General features: G+C 47.3%; 2 protein-coding genes across 4 annotated transcripts in view; one reads left to right on the top strand and one right to left on the bottom strand.

The window, feature by feature from the left end:
- Nucleotides 1–4,760: 4,760 nt before the first annotated feature.
- On the bottom strand, nt 4,761–20,300 carry PPP1R3F (protein phosphatase 1 regulatory subunit 3F). Of its 3 annotated transcripts, none has more exons than XM_065915614.1 (4): nt 19,100–20,300; nt 9,697–9,749; nt 9,400–9,482; nt 4,761–6,534 (listed from the first exon to the last, which is right to left on the bottom strand). In XM_065915614.1, the coding sequence occupies exons 1-4, from the start codon at nt 20,086–20,088 to the stop codon at nt 5,239–5,241; spliced, it is 2,421 nt and encodes an 806-aa protein (XP_065771686.1). In that variant the 5' UTR covers nt 20,089–20,300; the 3' UTR covers nt 4,761–5,238. The 3 variants fall into 3 exon arrangements, with proteins under 3 accessions (XP_065771686.1, XP_065771687.1, XP_065771688.1); XM_065915615.1 differs by having other exon boundaries at nt 9,400–9,479; XM_065915616.1 differs by lacking the exon at nt 19,100–20,300 and adding an exon at nt 9,849–10,524.
- FOXP3 (forkhead box P3) overlaps nt 19,398–24,253 on the top strand; it is a 19,464-nt gene continuing 14,608 nt past the window's right edge. Inside the window, exons 1-2 of the mRNA XM_065915618.1 lie at nt 19,398–19,752; nt 23,434–23,885. Coding sequence (XP_065771690.1) covers nt 23,866–23,885 — 20 coding nt within the window. The 5' untranslated portion in view covers nt 19,398–19,752; nt 23,434–23,865. The remainder of the gene's footprint in view (nt 19,753–23,433; nt 23,886–24,253) is intronic.

Below are 24,253 nucleotides of genomic sequence, written 5' to 3'. Positions count from 1 at the left end.
GTGTGGAGGAGTCCCAGAGAGTCACATTACTCCTACTCCTCACTGCATTTTTTAGTTGTTTCTTTGGAGTTTGTTTTGTTTTTTTTTTAACTTGAGAAATGTTCTTCTTAATGAATATTAATGAATTTCATATCCATGAACAACCACCCTCATCAAGCAGTAGACCATTATCCCACATTCCAGAAGTCCTCTGGATCCCTTCCCAATCATATTCTTCCCTCCTCCAGAAGTAAACACTTTTATGTCTTGGTGATTATTATTCCCTTGATTCTCTTTATAATTTTACCAGTTGTAATGGATTTGCTTTACCTGTTTTCGAATTTTGTGTAAGTGGGTCATACAGTGTGTAAGCATTTATGTTTGACTTCTTTTGCTCAACAGCATATCTGTGCGGTTCATCCAGGCTGTTCCATGTATTCATAGATCTTTCATTTTCATTGCACAGTATTCCATTCTACAAATAAACTATTTACACACTTCATGGCACTTTTGGTTTTTCTATTTGTAGTTTTTATATATTCTACATTTGAGTCTTTGATCAATTAAATATGTTTCAGTTATCTTCTCCCAATTTGTGCCCCAATTTGTGGTTTTCATTTTTTTATGGTAGTTTTGATTTATAGACATGCTTAACGTAATTGAATGTTTTATAATTGTCATTTATGGTTAGTGTTTTTTCTGTCTTAAGAAAAACTATATACTATATTAAAGTTTTGAAGTTCTTTTTTTTGTCTTTCACATTTAGGTTTTCAATCCATCTAGTATTATTTTTATTTGTGTTGTGAGGTAGGGATCTGATTTCATTTTTTCAATATGGAAAACAGATTGTTCCATTTATTAGAAGTCTAACCATATTGGAAGTCTGATCTCACAGTACCTCCTTGGCCACATATTCTCTGTCAACATACAAGTGGGTCTATTTCTGAGACCACTATCTTTCATTGGTCTCTTTGTCTACCCTTGCAGCAATATCATACCATCTTAATTGCTATACCTTTAGAATAAGTATAGGTGCCCTGGCTTGTTGGAACTTCCACATAAATTTAACAATCATCTCATTATGATACACAGACACAAATCTATTGAAATCATGACTTTATTTGTATTGAACCTATAAAACAGTTTAGAGGGAACTGAGAGCTTTATGACATTGATTCTTCCATTTGATAAATATGTATATCTATTTAGTATTTTAAAATTTCTTTCTATAAACTTCTATATTTTTCCCAAGAATGTTGGTTTCTTTTGTTAATTCCTAAGAAGTTCACAAATGGTATATTTATTAAAATTTTCTTTGTTGTTAGCATATAAAAGCAGTAGATATTTAAATATGGATTTTGTATCAGAAATCTTAAAATTCTCATTTTTTTTTTTACCTCACCGTACAGCATGCGGGATCTTAGTTCCCCCACCAGGGATCAAATCTGTGGCCCCTGCAGTGGAAGCACAGAGTCTTAACCACTGGACCACTGAGGAAGTCCAAGAAATCTTAAACTCTTAATAATTCTTATAATTTATCCATGGACTATTTTGAATTTTCTAAATATACAGTGGTATCATCTACAAATGGGGCTTCCCTGGTGGTTCAGTGGTAAAGAATCCGCCTATAATGCAGAAGACCCAGGTTCCACCCCTGGGTCAGGAAGATCCCCTGGAGGAGGGCATGGCAACCCACTCCAGTATTCTTGCCTGGAGAATCCCATGGACAGAGGAACCTAGTGGGCTACAGAGTCCATGGGGTCTCAGAGTCGGACACAACTGAAGCAACTGAGCATGCGCGCACGCATCCTCTACAAATAATGGCAATTCTGTACTTCATTTCTTTCCCTTGCCTTACTGTGCTTGCTAGGCCCTCCAGTACCATGCTGAGCAGAAATGCCGATAGCAGGCATCGTGTGTGTGTGTGTGTGTGTGTGTGTGTTAGTCGCTCAATATAACTGTAGACCGTGTGTTTGTGGCCCCTCAAAATTCAGAAGTTGAAACCTAATCCTCAATGTGAGGGTATCAGGAGGTCTTGTCTTTGGGAGGTGACTAGGTCATGAAAGTGGAGCCCTCATGAACAGGATTGAAAAATGAGAAAGTGAAAATCGCTCAGTCATGTCTGACTCTTTGCAACCCCATGGACTATACAGTCCATGGAATTCTCTAGGCCAGATACTGGAGGGGGTAGCCATTCCCTTCTCCAGGGGATCTTCCCAACCCAGGGATCGAATCCATGTCTTCTGCATTGCAGGCGAATTCTTTACCAGCTGATTAACCAGGGAAGCCCGTGATGAATGGGATTAGTGTTTTAATAAAAGAGAGTCCAGAGAGCATCCTTGTTCCTTCACTGTGTGGGGACACAGCAAGAAGAGAGCCATCCATGAACCAGGAAGTTGGCCCTCACCAGACACCAAATCTGCCAGCAACTTGATCTTGAATTTCCCAGCCTCCATAACTGTGAGAAATAAATGTTGTTGTCTATTAGCCACCTAGTCTACACTATTTTGTTATAGTAGCCTGAACAAAGACAGAAAGTTTTTATTTAATTTAAAACATTTACATCTATTTTCTTTTTTAATATTTATTTATTTGTCTGCTTCAGGTCTTAGTCGTGGCATGTGGGATCTAGTTACTGGGGCCCTGCATTGGGAGTGCAGAGTCTTAGCAACTGAACCACCAGGGAAGCCTCACATCTATTTTCTAATTAATATCTCATTAATATTCTTTTTTCACTCAGAAGGTTTTAGTATCAGGGTTATATAAGCCCCATAAAGTGAATTAGAAATGCTCCCTCTTTTTCTACAATCTAGAATTGCTTTTATAAAATTGGAATTATTATATAATTATTACACATTTTTATTATTCCTTAGAGCGTTTTACCACTGAAGATATCTGAGACAGTTTTGGCAAGTTATATGTCTGCAAGTGATTTGTCCATTTTACCTAATTTTTCAGCCCAATTGGCATAAAGTTTCTTTTTTGGACACTGAGCAAATTATCACACCAGTGGAAGGCCAAGGGCACATGTCTAAACTTGATACTTAACAAAGTCAGAGTATCCTCATTAAAAGCTGACATATGGGTGTGTTGAAAGAATCCTCCTGCCGACACAGGAGACACAGGTTTGATCCCTGGGTCAGGAAGATCCCCTGGAGAAGGAAATGGCAACCCACTGCAGTTTTCTTGCCTGGGAAATCTCATAGACTGAGGAGCCTGGCAGGCTACAGTCAACGGGGTCACAAAGAGTTGGATACAACTTACCAACTGAACAACAACAAGCTATTTTCTGCTTTCATACCTCAGCAATGCTATTCCCTCTGACGGGACTGCCCTCTCTTCCCTTCATCACATGTTGGATTCCTTCTTGTTTTGTAGGGGAGAAGGAGGGTTATTGTTAGTTTTGTTCACTTTTTTGTGTGCCAAGTGGCTTATGGGATCTTAGTTCCCTGACCAGGGATGGAACTTGGGCTGTGGCAGTGAAAGCGCCAAACCACTGAACTGCCACAAACTTCCCATTTCTTGTTTTTCAAAATGCAGCTCAGGCACCACATCCTCCAAGAAGGCTTTCAGAGTCCCTATACTGGACTGAGCATCTGTCCTAGGGCCCCCACACCTCACTGGATCCATTGCTGCTAATGCTCTAACCACACTGTGATACTAACCTCCTCTGTGTCTGTCTCCCCCACTAGACTGTGGGCCCCTTCCTCTATGTCCTAGAGCAGGGCACACATCAACACTTGTGGAGCTGAAGTGAGTTGTAACCACTGAATGATCAGCTAAGTTCTCTAGCCACATCTCTGTATTGCCCCACATACATTTGTTTGTTCACTTATTTCACTCAAAAGGTATTTATTGAACACTTACTATGTGCCAGGTACTGTTCTAGAAGAGTGGTCAGTGGGGAAAGAGGAAAACTTACAAGAGTGTGGTATCCTGGAAACCAAGTGAAGAAAGGATTTCAAGGTTGAGTTGATGGTCCACTGTGTCAAATACTGTCAATCAATCAAGTAAGATGAGGTCTGAGATGACTGTCAATAGCATAATGTGAGTATCATCAGTGTCTTCAGCACTTTTGCTGAAGTGGCTAGGCAAAAAAATCCAATTGGAGCTGTTTCAGAAAAGCATTGGAGCCCTGGAGAAGGACTAAAGAAAGATGACATAAAGTTTTGCTGTGAAGGCAAGTAAATAAATATATGGTGTTTTATTTTGCTATAGAGAGTTTTTCATTTGCATGCAGTATATACATCTATCCTTTCTTTCAAAGGTTCTGGATTTCCAGTTTTGAGTTAGAATGCAATGTTTTGGACAGCAACTCTACTATGACATATTAAGTCCTCTGTTCTTTCTGAGGCCATCCCAATCTTGAGGGCAGAGGGCTCTCCCTGTTAGTGTCACAGGCTGTTTTTGTTTTTCATTAACCTCAAAACCTTGTGGCTGATTCACAATCAATATCCCCTCATCCACAGCTGGCCATGTGTCATAGTCATATGTGTGACATCAAACACTCATGTGGCCCCCATTCTTCTTCCCTTCCTGGCAGAAGGTGGAAAAGATCAAAGGATCTGGCCCCACTCCTGCAAGACCACCAGGCTACACATTAGTACCATAAGGTGAGGTGACAAAGATCCTCAAGGACTTATTGAAGCAGCAACAGCAGGTATGACCATATCCCACCCCACCCATCCACCCCCATCCACTCTCCACCGAGGTCCTTCCACAGATTGTGGCCACCCTGCACATTTAGGCCCAAAGAGGAAAACACTGCACAACAAGACACATCGTTTCTCATAGAGTTCTATTGTGGCGTATAATAATAGGTACTCTATATAAATTAAATTAAAAATAAAGCTCCAGCAGGTTGCACAGGTTGGCTGTTAATAAATACATCTCTGGGTAATTGTGCCCCAAGACCAGCTCATGACCACTCTCCCTCAACCAGAGAATTATACAAAAATAAATACAGGCTTGAGGGTGGGGTGGGAGGGGAGGACATGCCCAATTCCATTCTGCAAGTTCTTATACCATCCCCCCATGCCACTTCTCGCCACTGGTATTGCCACAGGGAACCCTGTACTGACTGGAGAGCTGAGGGACAGAGAGGCCTCTCTCCAGTTGAGCATTCTCAGAAGCAAAGGACTGTTCACTGAACAGACCACACATTCCCATCTGAACCCTCTGGGGAGGGGGGGGGGTGATGCAGGGGCTGCCCCTCCCCAGAGAGGGGAAACCTGTTATTGGTCATCTCACAAGCAGCTCCTACAAGAACCAGACCAGAGAGAGGCACAGTGCAAGCACCAGGAGGGACATACCATTGTTCAGAGCCACAGGGACCACCACCAGCACAGCTAGGACTCCCAGAGTCTGGGTCAGGGGTCCCCAGAGCTGGGGAGGCAATACACACACACTCTCTGCAGGGTCTGCTAGGGTAGGAGACCTCTTTGGGGGCTCAAGGCTTGGGCCTGAACCCCCTTCATCCTGGGGGCTTACTTGGGGCCTGGCCAGGCTGGAAGGACAGACTTCAGTCCCTAAGGGACCAAGGAGGGAGAAATCTTGTCCCTGCAGGACTAGAGCAGCTGGCTCCTGGCCAGAGATAGAAATCAACCTGTCTCCCAACCCAGTGGTAAACTCCATCTGGGCTTCTGTGGCCCCTGAGAACCCAGTCACCCCAGATATCATCCTATTCATATGCAAAGAGTCAGAGTCCTTGCTTGTCCCCTTCTCTGGAGCCCCACTGAATTGACCCTCTATACCCAGAACCACAGGGCTGTTACATCCAGAACCCTCCGCCCATGGGAGCCACACATCTCCCATAGTGGCTACCACAGAAGGGGCCCCCGAGAGGATTTCTGGAGGTGATTCCTTAGGGGTGTCCCCTTCTGGACTGGAGGGTATGATGGAGAGTCCCTCTTCCCCCTCCCCCTCCTCATCAGGGTCCTCAGTGTCCTTGATGAGCTCCACACCGCGCCCCAGCCGGGCATAGTGCAGCGTGATCTCCTCAGCCAGGGCACTGTTCAGGGCCCGCTCAGGGCCAGGCCACTTCAAGATCAGGTCGCGGTCTGTGAGTATGCCCAGGGGATGGCTGGGGGACACCCCTCCATCTACGGGGCCCTCCCCACCACCTCCCACCCCACCAGCAGCCACAGCAGCCCGCAGGCGGCTCAGGTGGGACAGGTAGAGCTGCTCCAGCTCCTGGTCGATGGTGTCCTCTCCAAGCAGCTCCTCCAACCCACTCACAACCTCCAGCCCCCTGGGAGGCTCATCCATGATAGCTCCCACTAAGGGCTCCTTTCGGCCCCTTCCATTCTCGCTGGATACTTCCCACGTGGCCTCCATCTGTCGCTGGCTCGGTTCCAAGAGAGGCCCAGCTGCCCCCTCACTTGCATCGGGCCCTGAGGCCTGGTCCCGGGGAGAGCGACCCAGGCCGCAGAGAGTGGAAGAGAGGGGAATCCTGATGGCCGGTGCCTGGGGAACCTCTGTGAAAGTCACAGGCAGGCTGCTTCTGATGACATCACCTTCCTCTGGGGGTCTGCCAGTCACTGTAACTTCAGAAACCTGGAAACCATGAGGGGAGGACGTGGGAGTGGAGAGAAAGGGAAGGGAATGAAGAGGCAGGGGAGGCAGAGAAACAAGCAGAGACAGTGAGAACTGGTGACAGCCTGCACCCAGCCCCACAAGTGTTTCCAGATGAAAACTCCTTAAAGAACTATAATTTCCTTAACTCCAAAGACTATGCCTATATTAAAATAGATGGAATAAAAGGGAACTCCCTGCAGATCATAAAGCTAAGGAATTCAGTGGGCACCAATATTTGGTGAACAACTATCAGTAAAAACTATTGACTGACCTCCAAAACATATCCAGGACATCCATATGAATTCATGTATTTTCTCTTTAAAAAAATTGTATTTCCTAGAACTGTCTTTTGACAAGGCCTAGAAACAATGACCAGTCTAGTAGCAACAAGCATTCCTAGCTCCCAGATCTTGGTTTCTAAATACCATTCTCCACTAAAAGGAACCAGGGATCCTGAAATAAATGACTGTTTTCAAGTCTGGGGCAGGAAAAGCACAAGACGAGGTTGTGACATATTGACATACCAGAATGTGAGAAAGTGCTCAAAGAATGTTGGGGATGTGTCATAACAAGTCTGGAGCCAGTGAAAATAAACTCCCACTGGCCAGAGACAGTTCAACTTATGCAGTTCAATTTATTATCAAAATAAATAAATAGGTGCAATGGGTTGAAACTCATCAAATATGTTTAAAATTCATTATATTAATAATGCCACCCCAAAACTTAAATCCCTAATTGGTCACCTTTGGTGTTCATTTCTTCTGAAAACTGGTAAATGAAAGGGAAAATTTTAAATATTTATCCAGCTTTTTCTATACAAACTACATATATCCTCAGTGTATATATGCTCAAGGTAGCCAAATAGTTGATGTGCAAAAGCCTTTCTTTAGAGAAAAATTCCAGCTAATAAATAAAATGGAAATAGAAGTAAATAGAATTGATTCTATTTAACTTACTTTAATAACAGATTTAATAAATTTATTTAATAAAAATTAATAGATTAATAAATTAATTAAATCTAATATTCAGTTCAGTTCAGTCGCTCAGTCGTGTCCGACTCTTTGCGACCCCATGAATCTCAGCACGCCAGGCCTATCTGTCCATCACCAACTCCCGGAGTTAGATCAAATCAAATAGAATAAATTAATAAAAATAAAGTAGAAATGTGTTTCCACGTGGATGCAATCAGCCAAATCCAGACTGTGGGAAACTCTATAGGACAAACAAGTTTTCTTCAACAAACAAATTGTAAGATAGATTTAAAATTCTAAAAAGACTCATCAACCAAATGCAATGTGTTGACCTTGTTTGGACCCTAAAACACTTCCAATATAAGGAAATTTGAACACTGACCAAATATTTGGTAATACTAAGGAATTACTGTTAATCTTCTGAGCGGGAACAATGCATTGTGGGTGTTTTTTTTTGAGTGCTTAATTTTCTGAAATACAAACTGAAGTATTCGTGGATGACATGTCTAAATCTTCTCCAAAATAATTTCACAGGGAAGGCAAGAAGAAGGGGTGGGTGGAGTATAGAAAAAGTAGCAATGGATGTGCTATAATTTGTTGAAGCTGGGTGATATGTGGATTCCTTATACTAGTTTCCTTATTATTATTTTGGCTGCTCCTATGGCATGCAGAATCTTAATTTCCCTGACCAGGGATCAAACCCATGCCCTGTGCAGTGGAAGCATGGAGTCCTAACCACTGGACTGCCAGGGAATTCCTGGTTTCTTTACTTTGATACGTTTGAAAATCTTTATAGTTAAAAGTTAACACACACACACACTTACATCTCTAGAATCTCTCTCCCTGCCAGCACCAGCATCATTCACCTGGACCACTGCAGTAACCTCCTCTTCCTAAGGGTCCCCCAGCTTCTGCCCTCAATCCCACGGTCTATTTTCCTCAAAGCAGCCAGAGGGAACCTGCTAAACCCTAAGTCAGATCACAGTCCCACTCTGTTCCCCTGCCATTTAGAGTAAAAGCCAGAGTCCTCTCCACAGCCCATGAGGTCCCACACAATCTGTCCTCCCCAACCTCTCCCACCTCACCTCCTGCCGCTCCCCTGCACTCACTCTGCCCCTCTGCACTGACCTCCTCACACATATTAGACACAGCCCTGGTTGGGGACTTTGCACTAGCCTGAGATGTTCTTCCCTTAGTTATCCGCATGCCTCACTATTTCACTTTCTTCAGCTCTTCACTCAAATCTCACTGACCACCAAGGCCTTCCCTGGCGATCCAATCTGAAATTGCAAACATCTCCCCTCCTCTAAACCCCCCTCCCACACACAGATCCACACACTCTCTCTCCTTATCCCTTTATTTTTTTTCCTTAGCACTCATCATCTAAAATACCATATTTTTAAAATTTGTTTTTTAATTGGTAAAATACAATATATTTTAACTACTACTTTGTTTTACTATGTCTCATTCCACTAAAATGTACGTAAGCCCCATGAAGACAGTGTTTTTGGTCATTACTCTGTTACCAGTGTCCATAACAGTGCTTGGCACAGAGCAAGCACTCAATAAACATTTGCTAAACAAATGACATTTCTATAAGCCCAGGCAAATAACTGCATTCTACCCTTCCGCCACCAAGTTCTGACTTGGGGGTCTCCCCCGACTCAGTGGACATGAGTTTGAGCAAACTCCGAGAGATAGTGAAGGACAGGGAAGCCCGGTGTGCTGCAGTCCATGGAGTCACAAAGAGCTGGGCACAACTTAGCGACTAAATAGCAACAAACTCCTACCTAGGGTTGACCCAGAGCAAGTCAGCCCGCACCACCCAGCCTCTCATCGGGCAGTTCATCCAGAGGCTGCCAGGTCTACTTACCTGAAGTGTCATCTGGGGCCACGGACGGAGAGGTGTGGGGGCCACCAAGGGACCCACTGTCTCCTGGACATCAGGACGCTCTGCTGGAAAGAGGAGGACAGCGTTGGGGCCAGGCAAGTATATGAACTGGCCTGGTTTGATTAAGAAAATATATGCTTCTAGCCAGTTGTCAGATTTGCCTCTGAAGCTTTCTGTGACAATCTAAGGCAGAGGGTGCCTCTTAATTTATGGAGAAAGGCGAGGAAGATAGAAATGGTAAATATAAGCTAAAATTCCCACAGCCTGCCAATTGCTTACCCACAGCAGGGGTATTATCGTCCGCACTCTTCATCTTCAGCTCTTCGTTAGGCCTGTGGGGCGGAGGAGAGAATGCATGGATCTGATGCCCTGAAAGGCCAGTTCTGCCACCTACCGGCACTTTCTGAGCCTCTCTGCTGGCCCACCCTCACCTGATAGCTGCAGTTTCTCTTCTGCTGCCTCTCTCTATCCTCTGGTCATAAAGTCAACACACTCACTGTAGAAAACTGACGAAATACAGGAACGTGTAAAGAAGCAGGAGAAAAGTCATGCATCAGCCAGAGGCAACCACCATTACTGTTCTGGAAAATTTCATTCCACACATTCTACGAATCATTTAGATTCTACAGGCAAAATTTTGCAGCTGGTTTTGTCCATTTAACAGTAAGAAGCAGAATTATATACTTTTGTAACCATCTGAAATGGCTGCTTACTGCTTCTATCACATGGGCTGACCTTAACGTACATAGTCATTCCCTTCCTACTGGGCAGCTAGGTTGTTTTTTCATCTTGCTCTCGCAAAGCAGACTTCAGCAGACACCATTGGACATAGCTTAATGAACATTTTGGATTATTTCTCTAGGTATATTTCTGGCTTTGGAGGAAACCATCTTTTCCAAGAAATGGCAAGTGAGGACTGTGGGGCACAGGAAACAGCAACAGGAAGAAAGGAAGCAAATGGAAAACGGGAAGGTCAGAAAAAAAGGCAGTGATTTGAGGTCACAGAGGCCTAGGTCCCTCCGCCAACCCTCCACCCATCGCTGTATCAGCCCGACAGGATACTTAACCTTCCTGAACCTCACCTCCTCATCTTAAAACGGAGCACAGAGGAGCCAGGATGTTTACACCAAGCACAGGGCAGTCGTGGGAAATGAGGACTTCAAGCTAGACACCAGGGCCTAGCACAGAGCAGGGGCTGAAGAAATATTTGTTGATCTTTTCCTCCTTCGCCAGGCAAGTGTGACCCCAAGGTCTCAGTGGTAGAAACCAAGTGTATTTCACCCAGTCCCTACCACAGGTGAGGGCACGAGGATCATGCGGAAATCATTGTTCTCATGAGTATCAGCTGTTTCCAATGAGGGAACCATTAACTAAAATCATGTGGAGACCTGAGAAGAGCTGAGGCAATAGCTCAGATGTTTTTTCTTTCTAAGAAGTAACAGTATGATATTGACACTTCTGGAAGTGGTTGCAACTTTTTTGAAAACATATAATCAATTATCTTCACAATTACCTATAGAAACAGAATTATCACTAGCTGACCTGAATATATTGCTTACTATGGTACTTCGTAGCATAGCTTCACATGTATTCACTTAATTCTCATGAGAACCCTATGAGATACTTTTATTCTTTTGAAGTAGACAGTATTATTATCCTTATCCTTATCCTTATCTTACAGATGATGAAACAGAAGCCAAGTAAACAGCTCAGTCATGCAGTGAAGATAGAAACCTAGGCCTTTCAGCTCCTAAGTCTGTGCTCTCAACCAACAAACTGACGAGGGAGGTTGGGATCTTACCACAGCCCCATCTCCAATCCTCTCCAGAATAGATAGGAAGCAGCAATAATGGACAAGATCCCTCCCTCCATCTTCATTCAAGCTTTGCTTTCGATCTGCCTTTTGCCCACACTGTCATTCTCAGTTTCCCTGCCTTTGTGGGACATGTGGCTAAGAGACCACCAGACACAGAAATGGCTGAAAGAACTGCTTTTTATTAGCACTCTTGGGGAGGAAGCTTGAACAATGCACATGGATCTGGAAGATCCAGAAAGGACAATCTGTCCTTCTCACAGACTGGGGCTCACACCTCCCAGAATCAGAGACTACAGGGCATGCAGTGGGTGACTTTAGGAGCTCAGCCATCATCTCCTGCACTTCATGGATGAGAAAGGGGGATTTGAAGCAAACTAGCTTGGTCCTGCACCAGTCCCCTGAGTAGGTTGAAAATCCAAGTCTTTGGATTTGTAGCCCAACACAATTTCTGCTGACTTCTTTTACTAATGTAGTCCTTCATTAAAGAAAATGTCATCTTCCTAGGGTCTTCTCAAGCATCCTTAAGACCCACAAACAAACAGACAGGCAACCCTCCTTCCAGGGCAGGACTAAGCCAGCCTTCCCCTGCCATCTGGCCCAGTGCATGTACACAACAACATGGCTTATAAAAGCCACTCCAGAGCCCTGGGTGTATATGAAAGATAAGAGGGGGAACTCCGCATGCAGCAACCAACAGAGAAAGAACTCCACGGTCCATTTGAAGGAAGAGAGAGAAGAAAAACAAAGACATAACAACCCTTCTGCCCCCAGGACATCTCTTCCACAGCCAGGGAGGGTGAGAAGAGGGGGAACATCCAAAAATTGGGTCAAGCAATTCAGCCAATCCCAAGATCCACGAAGTCAGCAGAAGTACACAGGTCACTCTCCCTTCCTCCAACATCAGAGAAATGAAAGCAGGAGGCACAAACGTCTATCGTTCTCCTCCTCCACCATGGACCCTTTTCACTGATACACCTAAGTCATCTGAAAACCTTCATATCTATCCTTCAAAGCAATACCCTTCCTTTTGCAGAAACTGTTCACAAATGCAGAAACTGAGGCTCAAGGAACTGTCTATACACACTAACTACTAACTACACACCACTCTGATAACATCCAAAGAATGTTCCATTTTGAAGACAGTTCGAAACTTTGGGCCTTAAAAAGAAAAAAACACTAAAAAAAAAAAAACAACACTATCCTTTAACTGTCTTTCACAGTAAATATTCGGAGGCAGCTAGGATTTTAATCAAAAGGAGGATAGTAAAAGAAATGGGAGTACAAATGTAAACTGACTCACTAATCGGTAACAGAGAAAAGGGGTTCTTAGAAAAATGGAGAAGGAGATTAAGAACAAAACTGTACCTCCAGTGTGCTTGCTAATTTTTCAGAAGGAAACCTGCCCTTTTGGCACCAACCCCACACATGCCACATGGTATCACCTTAAGGGTTATGAGTAGTCACAAGCTAGAGCACACAGATCAGGGGGCATCCTGGGCATGCATCTTCTGGGTGCTCTCCTGAGAGCTAGTCAAGATAGTGTGGCCTAGAAGGGGCCATGTCAGGCCTGCACGCCTGTCTCCTGGGCGTGAGAAGTCTTCCTGCCATCAGGAGACTCAATGGCCTCTGACCTGATGGCAGCTGAGACTGGGAGTGGGGTTTTAGAAAGAGCTGCTGGGGGCCCCAGCCTAGGCCAGCCAAGACAGAACAAAAAAGTGCATCATCACACAGTGAGTGAGCAAGTGATGGCTGACAACCCCCATGGAGAAGAGCAAAGCAGACTTTTAGGGATGTCATATCACTACCACCACCACCAAGTCCTCTGAGAGCACCCCCCAACACTCGTGTCTTCAAAGAACCTGGCCAGCCCAAAGTGGGTCATGCAGTGAAACCCAAAGGGAAACTCAGTAGACTCCAGCTCCCATGCAGTCAGCCCAGAGATAATGCTGACTCTCCAAGGGGACAGGCGGCTTTGGAAACTTGCCCAAGATACTTGGAATCCCAGTTACCCTGAGCCATCTGCTTTCAATGGGCTTTGAAGGAGGCTGTGAAAGCCAAGTTATGTGGGGCACTGCTTTGCCTTCCCCAGCTGTGCGTGTCAGTTCTGGAACTTACGGACAACCCAGTAGGGTGGAGGGAGGAAGCTGAGCAGTTTATTGTGCCATGAGTTTCTGTTAAAGCAATGCCTCTATTCACTTCGCAGTAACCCACAGTAAGAGATACATTTTACATCATAACCCAGCACATGCTCATACATGTGTAAACATATAGACATATATCTGAAAACCAGTTGTTCTTTGAACACTTACCTTTACTACATGTTGTGATGCACTCATTATTTTCTATACTGTTTTTTAATGTTTGTTGGAATCCAATAAACTGATCTCACATCTCAATAAAGGGTCATGACATGTAGTTTTGAATAACCCCAGCTCTGCCACCTACCAGCTGTGTGACCTAGAGCAAGTTACTTAACCTCTCTGTGCCTCAGTTTCCTCATTGTGAAGAGGGTATAATAGTAATGCCTACCTCAGAGAGCTGTTTGGCAGATTGAGGAAATATTTGGAAATTGCCTTTCAAGTGCTTAACCAACAGTACTCCCCTCCAAATTCCCAATTTCTGAAAGAAACTGAGGCTCTGAAGAGGAAGGAAACTTGCCCAGCTGGTAAGACCCATCACCCAGCCTGGCACAGCAGTTGAGAACTGGGGTGTCAGAGCAGGAGCTACCAGCTCAGATCCCGGCTGTACCATTTTCATAAAATGTGGCCTCAGGCCCACATCCTTGACCATGATGCCCTACTAGTTTTCCATGGAATAAGAGGATCACTTTCCCACTAAAATCCTCACTCTCCAGACAACTAAGATGACCCCTGGCCTGTCCTGTTTCAACTTTGATTGTTCTGATGTCCCAATTGCTAACTCGGATAGCAAGTCAGGTCCCCATTCATTCGCCTACAGGTACACCTAAAAATCATGGAGGCCTTACTGTGCATCAGCCCAGGGACAGACCCTGGAGACAAAATGGTGAGCAAATCCGACTAGAAGGCTTACAATTCAGTGTGCAGGAAGATATCAAAAAAAGATACTCACACTCATTCTTTCAACAAACATTTATTGAGCACCTGTTAAGTGCCAGGCACCATGACAGGCCCTGTGGGAATACAGCAGTGAACAAAAGCAGACCATGTCCCTACCCCTCACGGAGCTTACAGTCTAGCAGGGCAGAAAGGGTCATCCAATAATCCCCTAATGAACGTCTAAGTACAAACTGAGGCCAGGGCCTTCAGAAAAGGAAAGAATGCCCTAGAACAAGGAGCCTTGGCCCAGACTACAGGGTCAGAGAGGGCTTAGGACGCTTAGAAGAAAAATGAGCAATGGAGGGGTTGGGGAGTGAGGGGCTGCTCAGGACTCTATGGAAGAGGTGATGGAGTCAATCTTGAACGAGGAGAGTTTGAGGCATCTTTGGGACATCAGCCAAGTAGAGGTACTGAGATAATACATATGAGGCTGAAGAAAAGAGCAGAGAGAAAGAGAAGGGCCAGAGAGTTCAGAGGAAACACAGCAGAGGGTGGTCCCAAGGCAAGGAAAGAAAGTATTTTAAATAGGAGTGCTCAATCACTTCAAGAAAACAAAAATACCCCTGTGGAATCTGGTAGATGCAGGGGCAGGAGTGAGTGGAGAGGTGTAGGTACCTCTTCAGAGATGGGTCAACAGTGAAGGAGAGAAGGGTGATTGGGTGCTAGCCAGGAGCAGCATGCACAGAAGTGAGGTCAAATGACATATAGTTAAGACAGTAGAGACGCTGGCATGTATAAAGGCCAATAGAGAGGCTCAGCCGAGGAGGGCAGTGAAAAGCTGCCAGAAGAGAAAGTGTAACTGATTAGGTCAGGTTCTGGAGCAAGTTGCAGAAAAATGGAACCCAGAGTGTTAAGTAGGGGACTGGCCTAAGGGAGGAAACACAAAGGTCAGAAATCAGTTTGCAGGCTTGGGGGATACAAGTCATAGGGAGTTTCATTCTTATGGTTTCTACTTGTTTTTTTTGAAGCAGGAAGTCTGAAGGTAAAGAACATTCAAAAGAGTCACTTTAGGGACAAGAGTGAATCAGAATATAGTAGGACTGCCAGGCAGGGTGGAAAGTGATCCTGGATCTGTGGAAATGCTCATCTGCTCTGCTATATGACAGTCTCTATCAGGGCTTGCCTGCTTGGCTGATCAGTGCTATAAAAAGACCTGGGCCTGAGGTCATTGGGATGGACAGTCTTCCAGGAGGGGAATTGAAGGATCAAAATGAGGCACTGCAAGGGGCACAGGACCAACATTCTTGGTGAGGGAAACAGCAGGGACAAAGGCTCTGAGGCAGGAAAGGGCAAAGCACCTTGGAAAGACCCTAGTGACAGAAGCTCAGAAGGCAAAGGATGGCGTGAGGTGACACAAGTAGACCTGGAGGTCAGACTAGGGGAGAAGGCAGGAGGTGCTCAAAGGACATGCTTAGGCCCTCCTGGTCTTTATTTTTAAGAGGAATAGGACACTTCCCAAGGGTGTATGTCAAGGCAGACCTGGAAGACTCTCCTCCCCACACCGGTCTTGGGATTCTGGACTCTGGGAGCCTCAGTTTGCTCATCCAGAAAAGAAGGAAGAAAACACTCTTTCTCACAGAGAACGTTGAAAGGATTAGATAAGACTGTGCACACAAATACTCTGCAGGGTCTCTGCCAGGTCTTGTTCAACAAGTCCTCCATCCCTGCCCCTCCCACCCAGTTTCACCACCAACCCTTTGACAACTTAGCACCAGTCTGCAGTTTTTGCCCTCTTTGAACCTAGCACTGTGTACAGCACATGGCAGGCCTTCAATAAATGCTTGTTGATGGGTCATCTCTAAGCCTGAGGGTTATCAAAAGCCTAGTCCAGCAACTTGAGGAATGCAGCCATTTCAGTTTCTGAGCTGTATCCCAAGGGCTAGCACAGACTTTTCCCATGCCCCAACATGATGTGGCTGTGCTGGTGCACAATGGGCCTGCAGCCAATACTTTCTCAATGGGAAGCCTTCTATGACAGGGCTCCCACAGAAGGCTAGCCCCTAAGATCCTCTACCATCTCCTAAGAGCGCTGGGTCGCAGGGAGTGGCTGTTCTTCAACAGCGCTCCATGTCACCGGCAGCACCCAGGTTTTAAAACAATAATAAGTTGAAATGTACTCGCCAAGAAAGCCACCGACCTACAAAGAAAATCTTATCACTGATCATCGCTGATCTTGCAATGAGCACCAACCTCCCCTTTGCAAGAGCTGAGATCAAGATAAAGAAGCTATCAAAAGCCATCTGCCCACTTAAAATAATATCACAAGTCATGTTAGGAACCACAGACCTGGGGCCAGATACCAAAACAATTGTCTGAACGGGCCGCTTCAATTTCTCCTTAAAACCACCCATGTATTTTAAAAGAAAAACACCCTCTCCACCCACCTTGGCCCTGCAAGCTTTTGATTTCTCTGTTCCCTTCCTTTCACACTCTAAAATGACCAAACTCTGCTACCCAAACTGTCACGTCTTAGACAGAGCTCCCACGACAGCTGCCTGGGATGACAACTTGGGAAAAGTGACAGAAATGAAGGTGATTCTGGGGCACTGGAACAACTCAATTGTCTTGATCTAGGTGATGGTTTCACAAAGGCGTACATATGTAAAAATCTATTGAGCTTTAAACTTAAGATCAATAAAGAAAAAAAAGATAAACGGAAAGCAAGACATGCTGGAAACATAGAAACACCAGGAGTAAAATGTAGAATTTGCCCTGAATCCTATCAGGCCTTCAAGAGGAACAGTAGCTTTTTAAAATGTCCCTATCTCTCCTCCCTGGTCCTGTCACTAGCTGAGTATACTTGAACAAGTTGGCTCACTTCTCTGAGCTACCTCAGTTTTCCCCTCTATTAAATGGGCATAATCATAGCATCTACAGCAGAGCATGCACAGCAGGACTCAAGAGAGAACAAACTCAAAGCTCTCACAGAGATCAGTAAATGCTGGCCACTGTCAATCTTGTGAAGCTGCCACCATGCTTCAGTTACCTTGCCCATGCTTGCTGCATCCAATCCAAGCACCAAAGTGACTGTCACTTCCGTTTAGCAGATGGAAAAACTGAGGCTCACAGATGAAGAAACTGATGCAAGGCTACATAGCTGATGACGGGCAGAGCAGAGACGGGGAGCAGAATCCAAGAAACTGTCTGTGATTCCCTAAGTGTTAATATTGACACCTATATGGCCCCGCTAAAAGCCAGGCTCAGTTCCGAATGCTCTTACTCGTCTCCTGTGAAGTAGGTGCACTAATTATCTGTTTTACAGATGAGAGTACTGAGGTACAGTGCAGTGAGATGAGTTGCCCAAGGTCACAAGGCTAATAGACGGACCAGGATTTAAACTCAGGCACTGATGTCAGAATCCACACTCTTACCACTGTAAGGACAGTCTTGCTGCCTGCCCTGTTCAGGTTACTGTGGGGCTCGCTGGATGGTAAGTGGGTACTTATCTGCTTGCTCACTTACCCAGGCACATCTGTGCACCAGACCCAAGCTAGACCTTTCAAACCACTCACAGCCTAAGACCTTGCCAGAATCACAAACATCTTGCTGAAACCAGAGGCTTCTGATCAAGCATATACAAGATCCAAAAAGCATTTTCCCATTCCAATTTCCAGTCCTCCCAAGAGCAGGGAAATGTATGCATTTCCCACAAGTGCACTGAGAATCTACTTATCCCAGGTTAGACTTAGGTGGTTCCCCTCAAAATCAGGCCTGGCTGCTACTCTTGAAGAACTCGCAACTTGATAAAGAAAACCTAGGAGAATCTTATATTAAGACCTTCTGGGGTTAACCGGTTCATTCTCCCAGGACCTGAATGGTCCGTCACAGGTGGTACAGCAAAAACAAAGATCAAGAGCTTCCAGTTCAGGCCCATCTGGTTCTGCCTCTGCCAGAGGCACTGCTTGCCTGTGAAAGCAGGGTCTCAGCCCCTCAACTCCACAGGAGATATCAGACTATATTAGAGCAAAGCAGGAAAGAGTGCACAGGATTCAAGGTCAGACATGGCTGAACTGGAAAAGACAGGTGCCATCACTTCCTCAACCAGTTTCTCCCTCTGGAACCCTGGCCTCCTGCTCCATCAAATGGGGATCAGATTCCCCGCCTCCCACTGGCAACACCCTTGGTCCACACTACCATATCACTGCAGTTCTCTTCACTCCAGCACATTATCCTTCATTCACACCAGGTTCATTCCCACCTCAGGACCTTTGCACTTGCTGTTCTCCCTCCCTAGAACACCCTTGCTCCCATTACATGTGCATAGCTATTCCTCTTTATCATTCAGGGCTCAGTTTAAACAGCACCTACTCAGAAAGTCCTCCCTGTTCCCTTTTCTACAACCCCCCCCCATATCTGTACATAACTCTTTATCAGCATCCAGGATTCACTCCCTCAAAGGCCCTCCCCAAACATCCTGCCTAAAGCAGCTATTCCCTCCCGAACTATCCCCTTACTCTATTTTACTTTTCTCTCAGCAGTTAATCTTATCCTATGTATCTTATATACCTGTGGGTTTTTTCAAACCACGATTATAAAAGCTTGTATGAACCTTGAGGGCAGGGAAGATGTCTGTCTTGTTCAGGGCTTTACAGTGGACCTCAATAAATCAATGAAACCCCAGTAATTAAAACACGGACTAGCACATGTTTGGTCTCCATTACTCTTTGACTAACTGACTGAACATGCCCTCCTCCCTGTCCTGGAGAGCAGGCCTGAGGGCTGTTGGAATGCTTGTCCTCCATCCTAAACACAGCCCTGCGTTGGCGGAGGTGGCGCTGGCAGACATTACCTGCGCCTCATCGGCTTCATGCAGCTCTTCAGCTGCCTGGCCTCAGCCTCCACGGGGCCCTGGCACTCGGGCTGTGGCTCCAGCTGCTGCTGCTGGAGCAGCCCTTCGGCATCAGTGGGAATGGGAGCGGGTGCAATCCGGAGCAGAACTGTGTAGTTGCGGCCGTGGTTGTTGGCCCAGAAAGTGCCCTCGGGGGTCTCATAGCGCACCACGAAGTCCAGGCGCGCCCCATCGCCCGCGCCCTCAGCAAAGGGCAGCTGGAAGGCAAAGCGGTCGGTGCGGCCACCGTCGTCGGGCGAGGAGGCGGACACCTGGCCAGGGCCCAGGCCAAGGCCCAGATCCAAGATGGGATCTCCTGCTCCTGGTCCTCCCGCTCCTGCCCCCGGCGGGCTGCGCGGGACGTAGCGTGCTGGGTGGTCGCAGAAGGAAGCCCAGCCGTCGTGTGAGGCCCGCACGTGCACCACCTTCTCGAAAGAGCGGTTCAGCACGCGGACCAACCCTCGCAGCACTGGCGGGCGCCCCCCAGGCACCCACACCCCGGCACCCCCGGGAACTGCTCCGGGAGGCGGCAGCAGCGCCTCCAGCTCCACCATGACGCGCCCCAAGCGCTCCAGACGGCCCGGCGCGGGCGGCAGCGAAAATGTGGGCACCAGGTAAAACCCCCCGCCAGCGGGAACGGGGCACAGCGGCGAGGGCTCGGGGCAAGCCTCCTCTTCCTCCTCCCCTTCATCCCCATCCTCGCCATCGTCGTCCTCAGCCCCGCCGCCGTCGCCATCTTGCCCGGCCGCCGCCGCCATCTTGCCCGCCCCGGGCCCGCCCCACGGCCGGTAGCGGCGCAGCTGCGCCAGCGGCAGCCCCAGGGCCTCGTCGGCGAACAGCACCCTCCGCGGGGCCACCGCTGCCTCTACTGAGGTGCGGGGCTCGCCCGAGGCCAGCGAGGGGGGCGCGGGATGCCGCAGCGGGGGCTCCACAGGGGCCGTGCGCGCCATATTGGCGGCGGCGGCGGCACCGACGGCACCGGCGGCGGGACCGGCGGGGGCAGGGCCTGAAGGGGCGGGCAGCCAATGGGAAGGCCAGCGCGGGCGGGGGGTTACGACTCACGGGGGACGTAGGCGGTGAGACGAAGACAGGTATAGCGGAGAGCCAATGGGGAGCCGCGCATGCGTGACGTAGGCGATGAAGCGCGTGCAGGGGAAGCACACAACCAATGGGGATGCCCGAGAGTGGGCGGTGTAGGAGGCGGGATGCTCGAGGAATCAATGGAGAGGCCTGAAGGCGTGGGGGGCGCGGGCCCGGGATGAAAAGGGCAGATGTAGGATAGCTAATGGGGAAGTGTGAGCTGGTGTGGCGGGGAAAATGGAATGGCTACAGGCGATGGGGGCAGCAGGGAGTGAACAGAAAGGCCAGAAAAGTAGGAGATCCGTGGGTTGCGTAGGTAGTGGGACGGAAGAGAGAGACAGCGAGGAGCCAATGGGGAGCCGCGCGCTGGTGCTATAAGAGAATGACGATAATAGCTGCAGTGAGCCAATAGAGAGTCTTGTAAGTGTGCACTACGCCTTCAAGGGGCGGTGCCAGGGTAGAAGTAACCAATAAGGAGGCTAAAAAAGGTGAACAGGAGGTGGTGTCAGCAGCCTCAGCGGGGAGGGGAGGGGAAGAGCCAATGGGGTGGGCGATGAAGTAGCAAGGAAGAGCTGCCGGGTAGCCAATGGGGGAGCCAGAGTGAAAGCAGTTGAGACCGCAAAGGGCAGTGCTAGAATGTGATGAACCAATGCCGAAGCCAGAAGGTGTAGAAGGACCCGGAGGCGGGACTGCAAACAGCAGAACCAACTGGGATGTTTTAGGTGTTGTGAAGGAGATGAACAGCCAGTAAGGAGGCCAGAGAAGAGGACAGTGCATAGGCCGCCTGAGCTGTAGGGTGATCAGGCCACTGATCTGTAGAATGTAGGCAGCCCTTAGGAAGAGTACACCTCTGATGGATGAATATACATTCTCCTTAATCCTCTGTGACTCCGTGTTGCCCCAGGAGTGTGAATGCCCAGAGCCCCTGAAGACCTAGATTGTATCCTCATGTGAAACCTAAGAAGGCAAAACGGACCTCTCCTGTCGCAGTTACTGGGCCTGCCCAACCCAGATCCAAGCCTTTTCTTGAGTGGTAACACTAGCCACTAATGCCCCTGATTATCATCTTCAGTATTCTCCAGACTTGGCATCATTCTTGAGTGAATGGCCAAATGAGAGTCAGAGCTTTGTGGAGAAGATTAGCTTTTTCTAACTCCAGCTCAGAAACACAGAAATACAGTGATGACTGTATGCATCCAGGAGTTGGTTGGGCATGTTGGCAGACACTGACTAATGTAATCACAAATCAGAGCCCTGTCTTTCTTGCCTGACTCAAACTCCACACCCCACAGTGGCCTCCCCTCACTTCTTTCTGTCCTGGGTCTCTACTCCTACTGTTCCCTCCTCCAAGAGTACTGCTCCTTCTTGGTCGTCTAATGAACTCCTCTCACTCCCCTTCCACTCTTTCTTTGAGACCCTGCCTCCTGTGGGAACGGAATTATAGCTTGTGTCCACTGAACATGACCATTCATACATTCTCCCTCCATCCTGGGAGGATTTTCTGAACACCCACTGTATGGAAGGTTCTGATTCACAGCATCCCTAGGAGAAAGGCAGTTCTCCCAGCTGGCTCCCCTCCTCAGGTCTGTGTCCAGGATAGGGTCATGGGCCAGGAACTAATATGTTTAGTTGCAAATAACAGGGAAACCCACACAAAATAATATGGGCTTAAACAAGATAGAATTTTTTTTTCTCACATAAAATTTCAAGATGTTAAGTAGTCCAGGAACTCCTTTGTCTGTGTCCTGGTCTGGCCTAAGACTGTCATCCTTCAACAAATCCTGTCAGCTCTCCATTTGCTATATTTCCCAAATATGCCCTCTCCCACTCCCTCCACTGCCAGCACCATTATCAGTCAAGTGGATTGCTGCAGTAGCCTTCCTCTCACTGATGCCTCTGCTTCCACCCTCACTCCTACAGTCCATTCTACACTCAGCAATCAAAGGGATCCTGTTAAATCCTATGACAGTTCACATCTCTCCCCTGCTCACAACCCTCCCATGGCCTCCTACTCACTCAGTAAAAGCCAAGGTCCTTACCATGGGCTATAAGGTCCTGTATGGTTCAATGCCCCTTCCCCCCGTGCCGTCTCTTACCTCACCTCCCACCCCTCTTTCTCTCACTTGCACCACTCTAACCACACGGACCTCCTTGGTATATTTTGAGCAGATCCGGCACACTCCCATATCAGGATCTTAGCACTGGCTATTTCCTCTCGAATTGCTCAGATATCATCTACATGACTCCCCCCTCACCTCCTTCAAATCTTTGTCAAAGGTCCACTTCTCTGCGGACTTTTGCCAACCTCTCTATTTAATCCTGTCCCCTCTCCCACAGAAGCCTCCCCTGCGAGAGGATGTAGTCCAGTGCAGAGAGGTGGTGACCCCAGCCTCTACCCACTTGACCCCTTGGTCCTCGCTGTGCACGAGTCCTGGCCCCCACAGCAGCAGCCACCTCTCACTCAGCCTTCTCCCTCCTTTTCTGGTGCTTCTCTCACAGAGTGAGAGGATGGGTAGGGGCCCTGTGGGGAGGATGCAACCCACACCTTGGACTCTGAAAGGGAAAAAAGAGCCCCCTCTCTCAGGAGGGAACAGGTCCTGGAGCAGGGAATGGGGCCTCAGCTTCTAGAACTGACCTTGTTTATAGTTATATAGTTCAGACCCCTCAAGTCCACAAGGAGCAAGGGGACATCCGTAAAGTCAGACTCCTTCCTGACAAGCATGTTCCTCACCCCATCTCTTGCTCTTAACCACATGCCACATCTTTTAAAGCTCTTGCTGTATGCCGAATCCCTAAAGGCCTCCAGCCTGAGACATTACCCCACTTGGTGAGTCCCCTGGCTGCTCGGCACACATGGGCCATCTTTGGGTCTCAGACATGTCCTACCACCTCAAGCGCCTCAACCAGTGAAATTGTTTTGAACTAATGGTAGGGAGAGTTGGGTTTTTTTTTTCTTTATTGTTGTTGTTGGCTGGTTTTTTTTTTTTTTTTTTTAGATCTTTTTTCTCTATTCACTTTTTTTTTTCTTGTCTTTACAAAGCCAGGCCACCAGGCCCCTCTGCACTTTTCCAGAAAGGTAAGTCTGAGTGGAGGAAAGAGGCTCTCCTCCTTTTGACAACTTTGGAGGTGATGGGGAGAAAAAAAAGTGAAGGGGTGGGTCTTGGACAGGAGGTTTATACCATGTGAATAAGCTCTTCCCAATTTCTGTTCCCCAGGCCTGAAGCCAGTCTTGCAGACGGGTTGGAGTAGACGTTGGATGGCAGAACCCTAGGCTCTGCAGAGCACTGGAGTGCCAGGGGCAGAGAGTCTCAGCCATGGCTTATCTGGAGAAGCCCCTGGGGACTGCGCACACCTGTTGACCATTGATTGGAAGAAATGCTCACTGAGGTGAGGAAATGCAGCCACCAAGTCTTGGACAACCCGAAACCTTCAAGCCCCCTGAAGAATCTCCAAATCTCAGAACTTCCCTGTCATTGCAGCCTAGAGTTTAAAACGTGAGACCATTGTGCTCAAAGAAACATGGGGGTTTCAAACTCCACCACCAATGGGACACAGGGCCCCTATTCACCAGCTCTGTGATCCCAGGCACATTGCCGGACTACCTCATGTCTCCATTTTCCTGATGTGTATAACGGCTGTGATGACAGATGGATCTCCGAGGGCTGTGGTGAGGATTGAACATGATCTGTTGTGAGAAGTGTTCGGTGCTGTGCCTGGCACATGGAAAATCTGAGATACCTGTCAGCTATGGGGATGATGGTGGATATTTGGAATCCTAAATCCTTAGAAACAGGGATTTGTCAGAGTAGAAAATTACAAAGGCTGAGGGCCTCAGAAGCATCAGAACATGATGTACCTGACCATGAGAAGTTTGGGGTCCCAACGGGCCTCTCCAGGCTTTACGAGGATGGATATGTTAATACTGGGGCCTGGTTGGGACCTTCCTGGTAGTGTAGCCTCTGGGTCAGAGTTCTCAGGCCTTAAGATATAATGAAGCAAGACTTTTCTCCCTTTCCTCATTCAGCGATGTTCAGT

The sequence above is a fragment of the Muntiacus reevesi genome, chromosome X, assembly GCF_963930625.1.
Source record: "Muntiacus reevesi chromosome X, mMunRee1.1, whole genome shotgun sequence".
Lineage (NCBI taxonomy): Eukaryota > Metazoa > Chordata > Mammalia > Artiodactyla > Cervidae > Muntiacus > Muntiacus reevesi.
The sequence above is the reverse complement of the archived record's forward strand: the minus strand, read 5'-3'. Positions and strand labels throughout refer to the sequence as shown.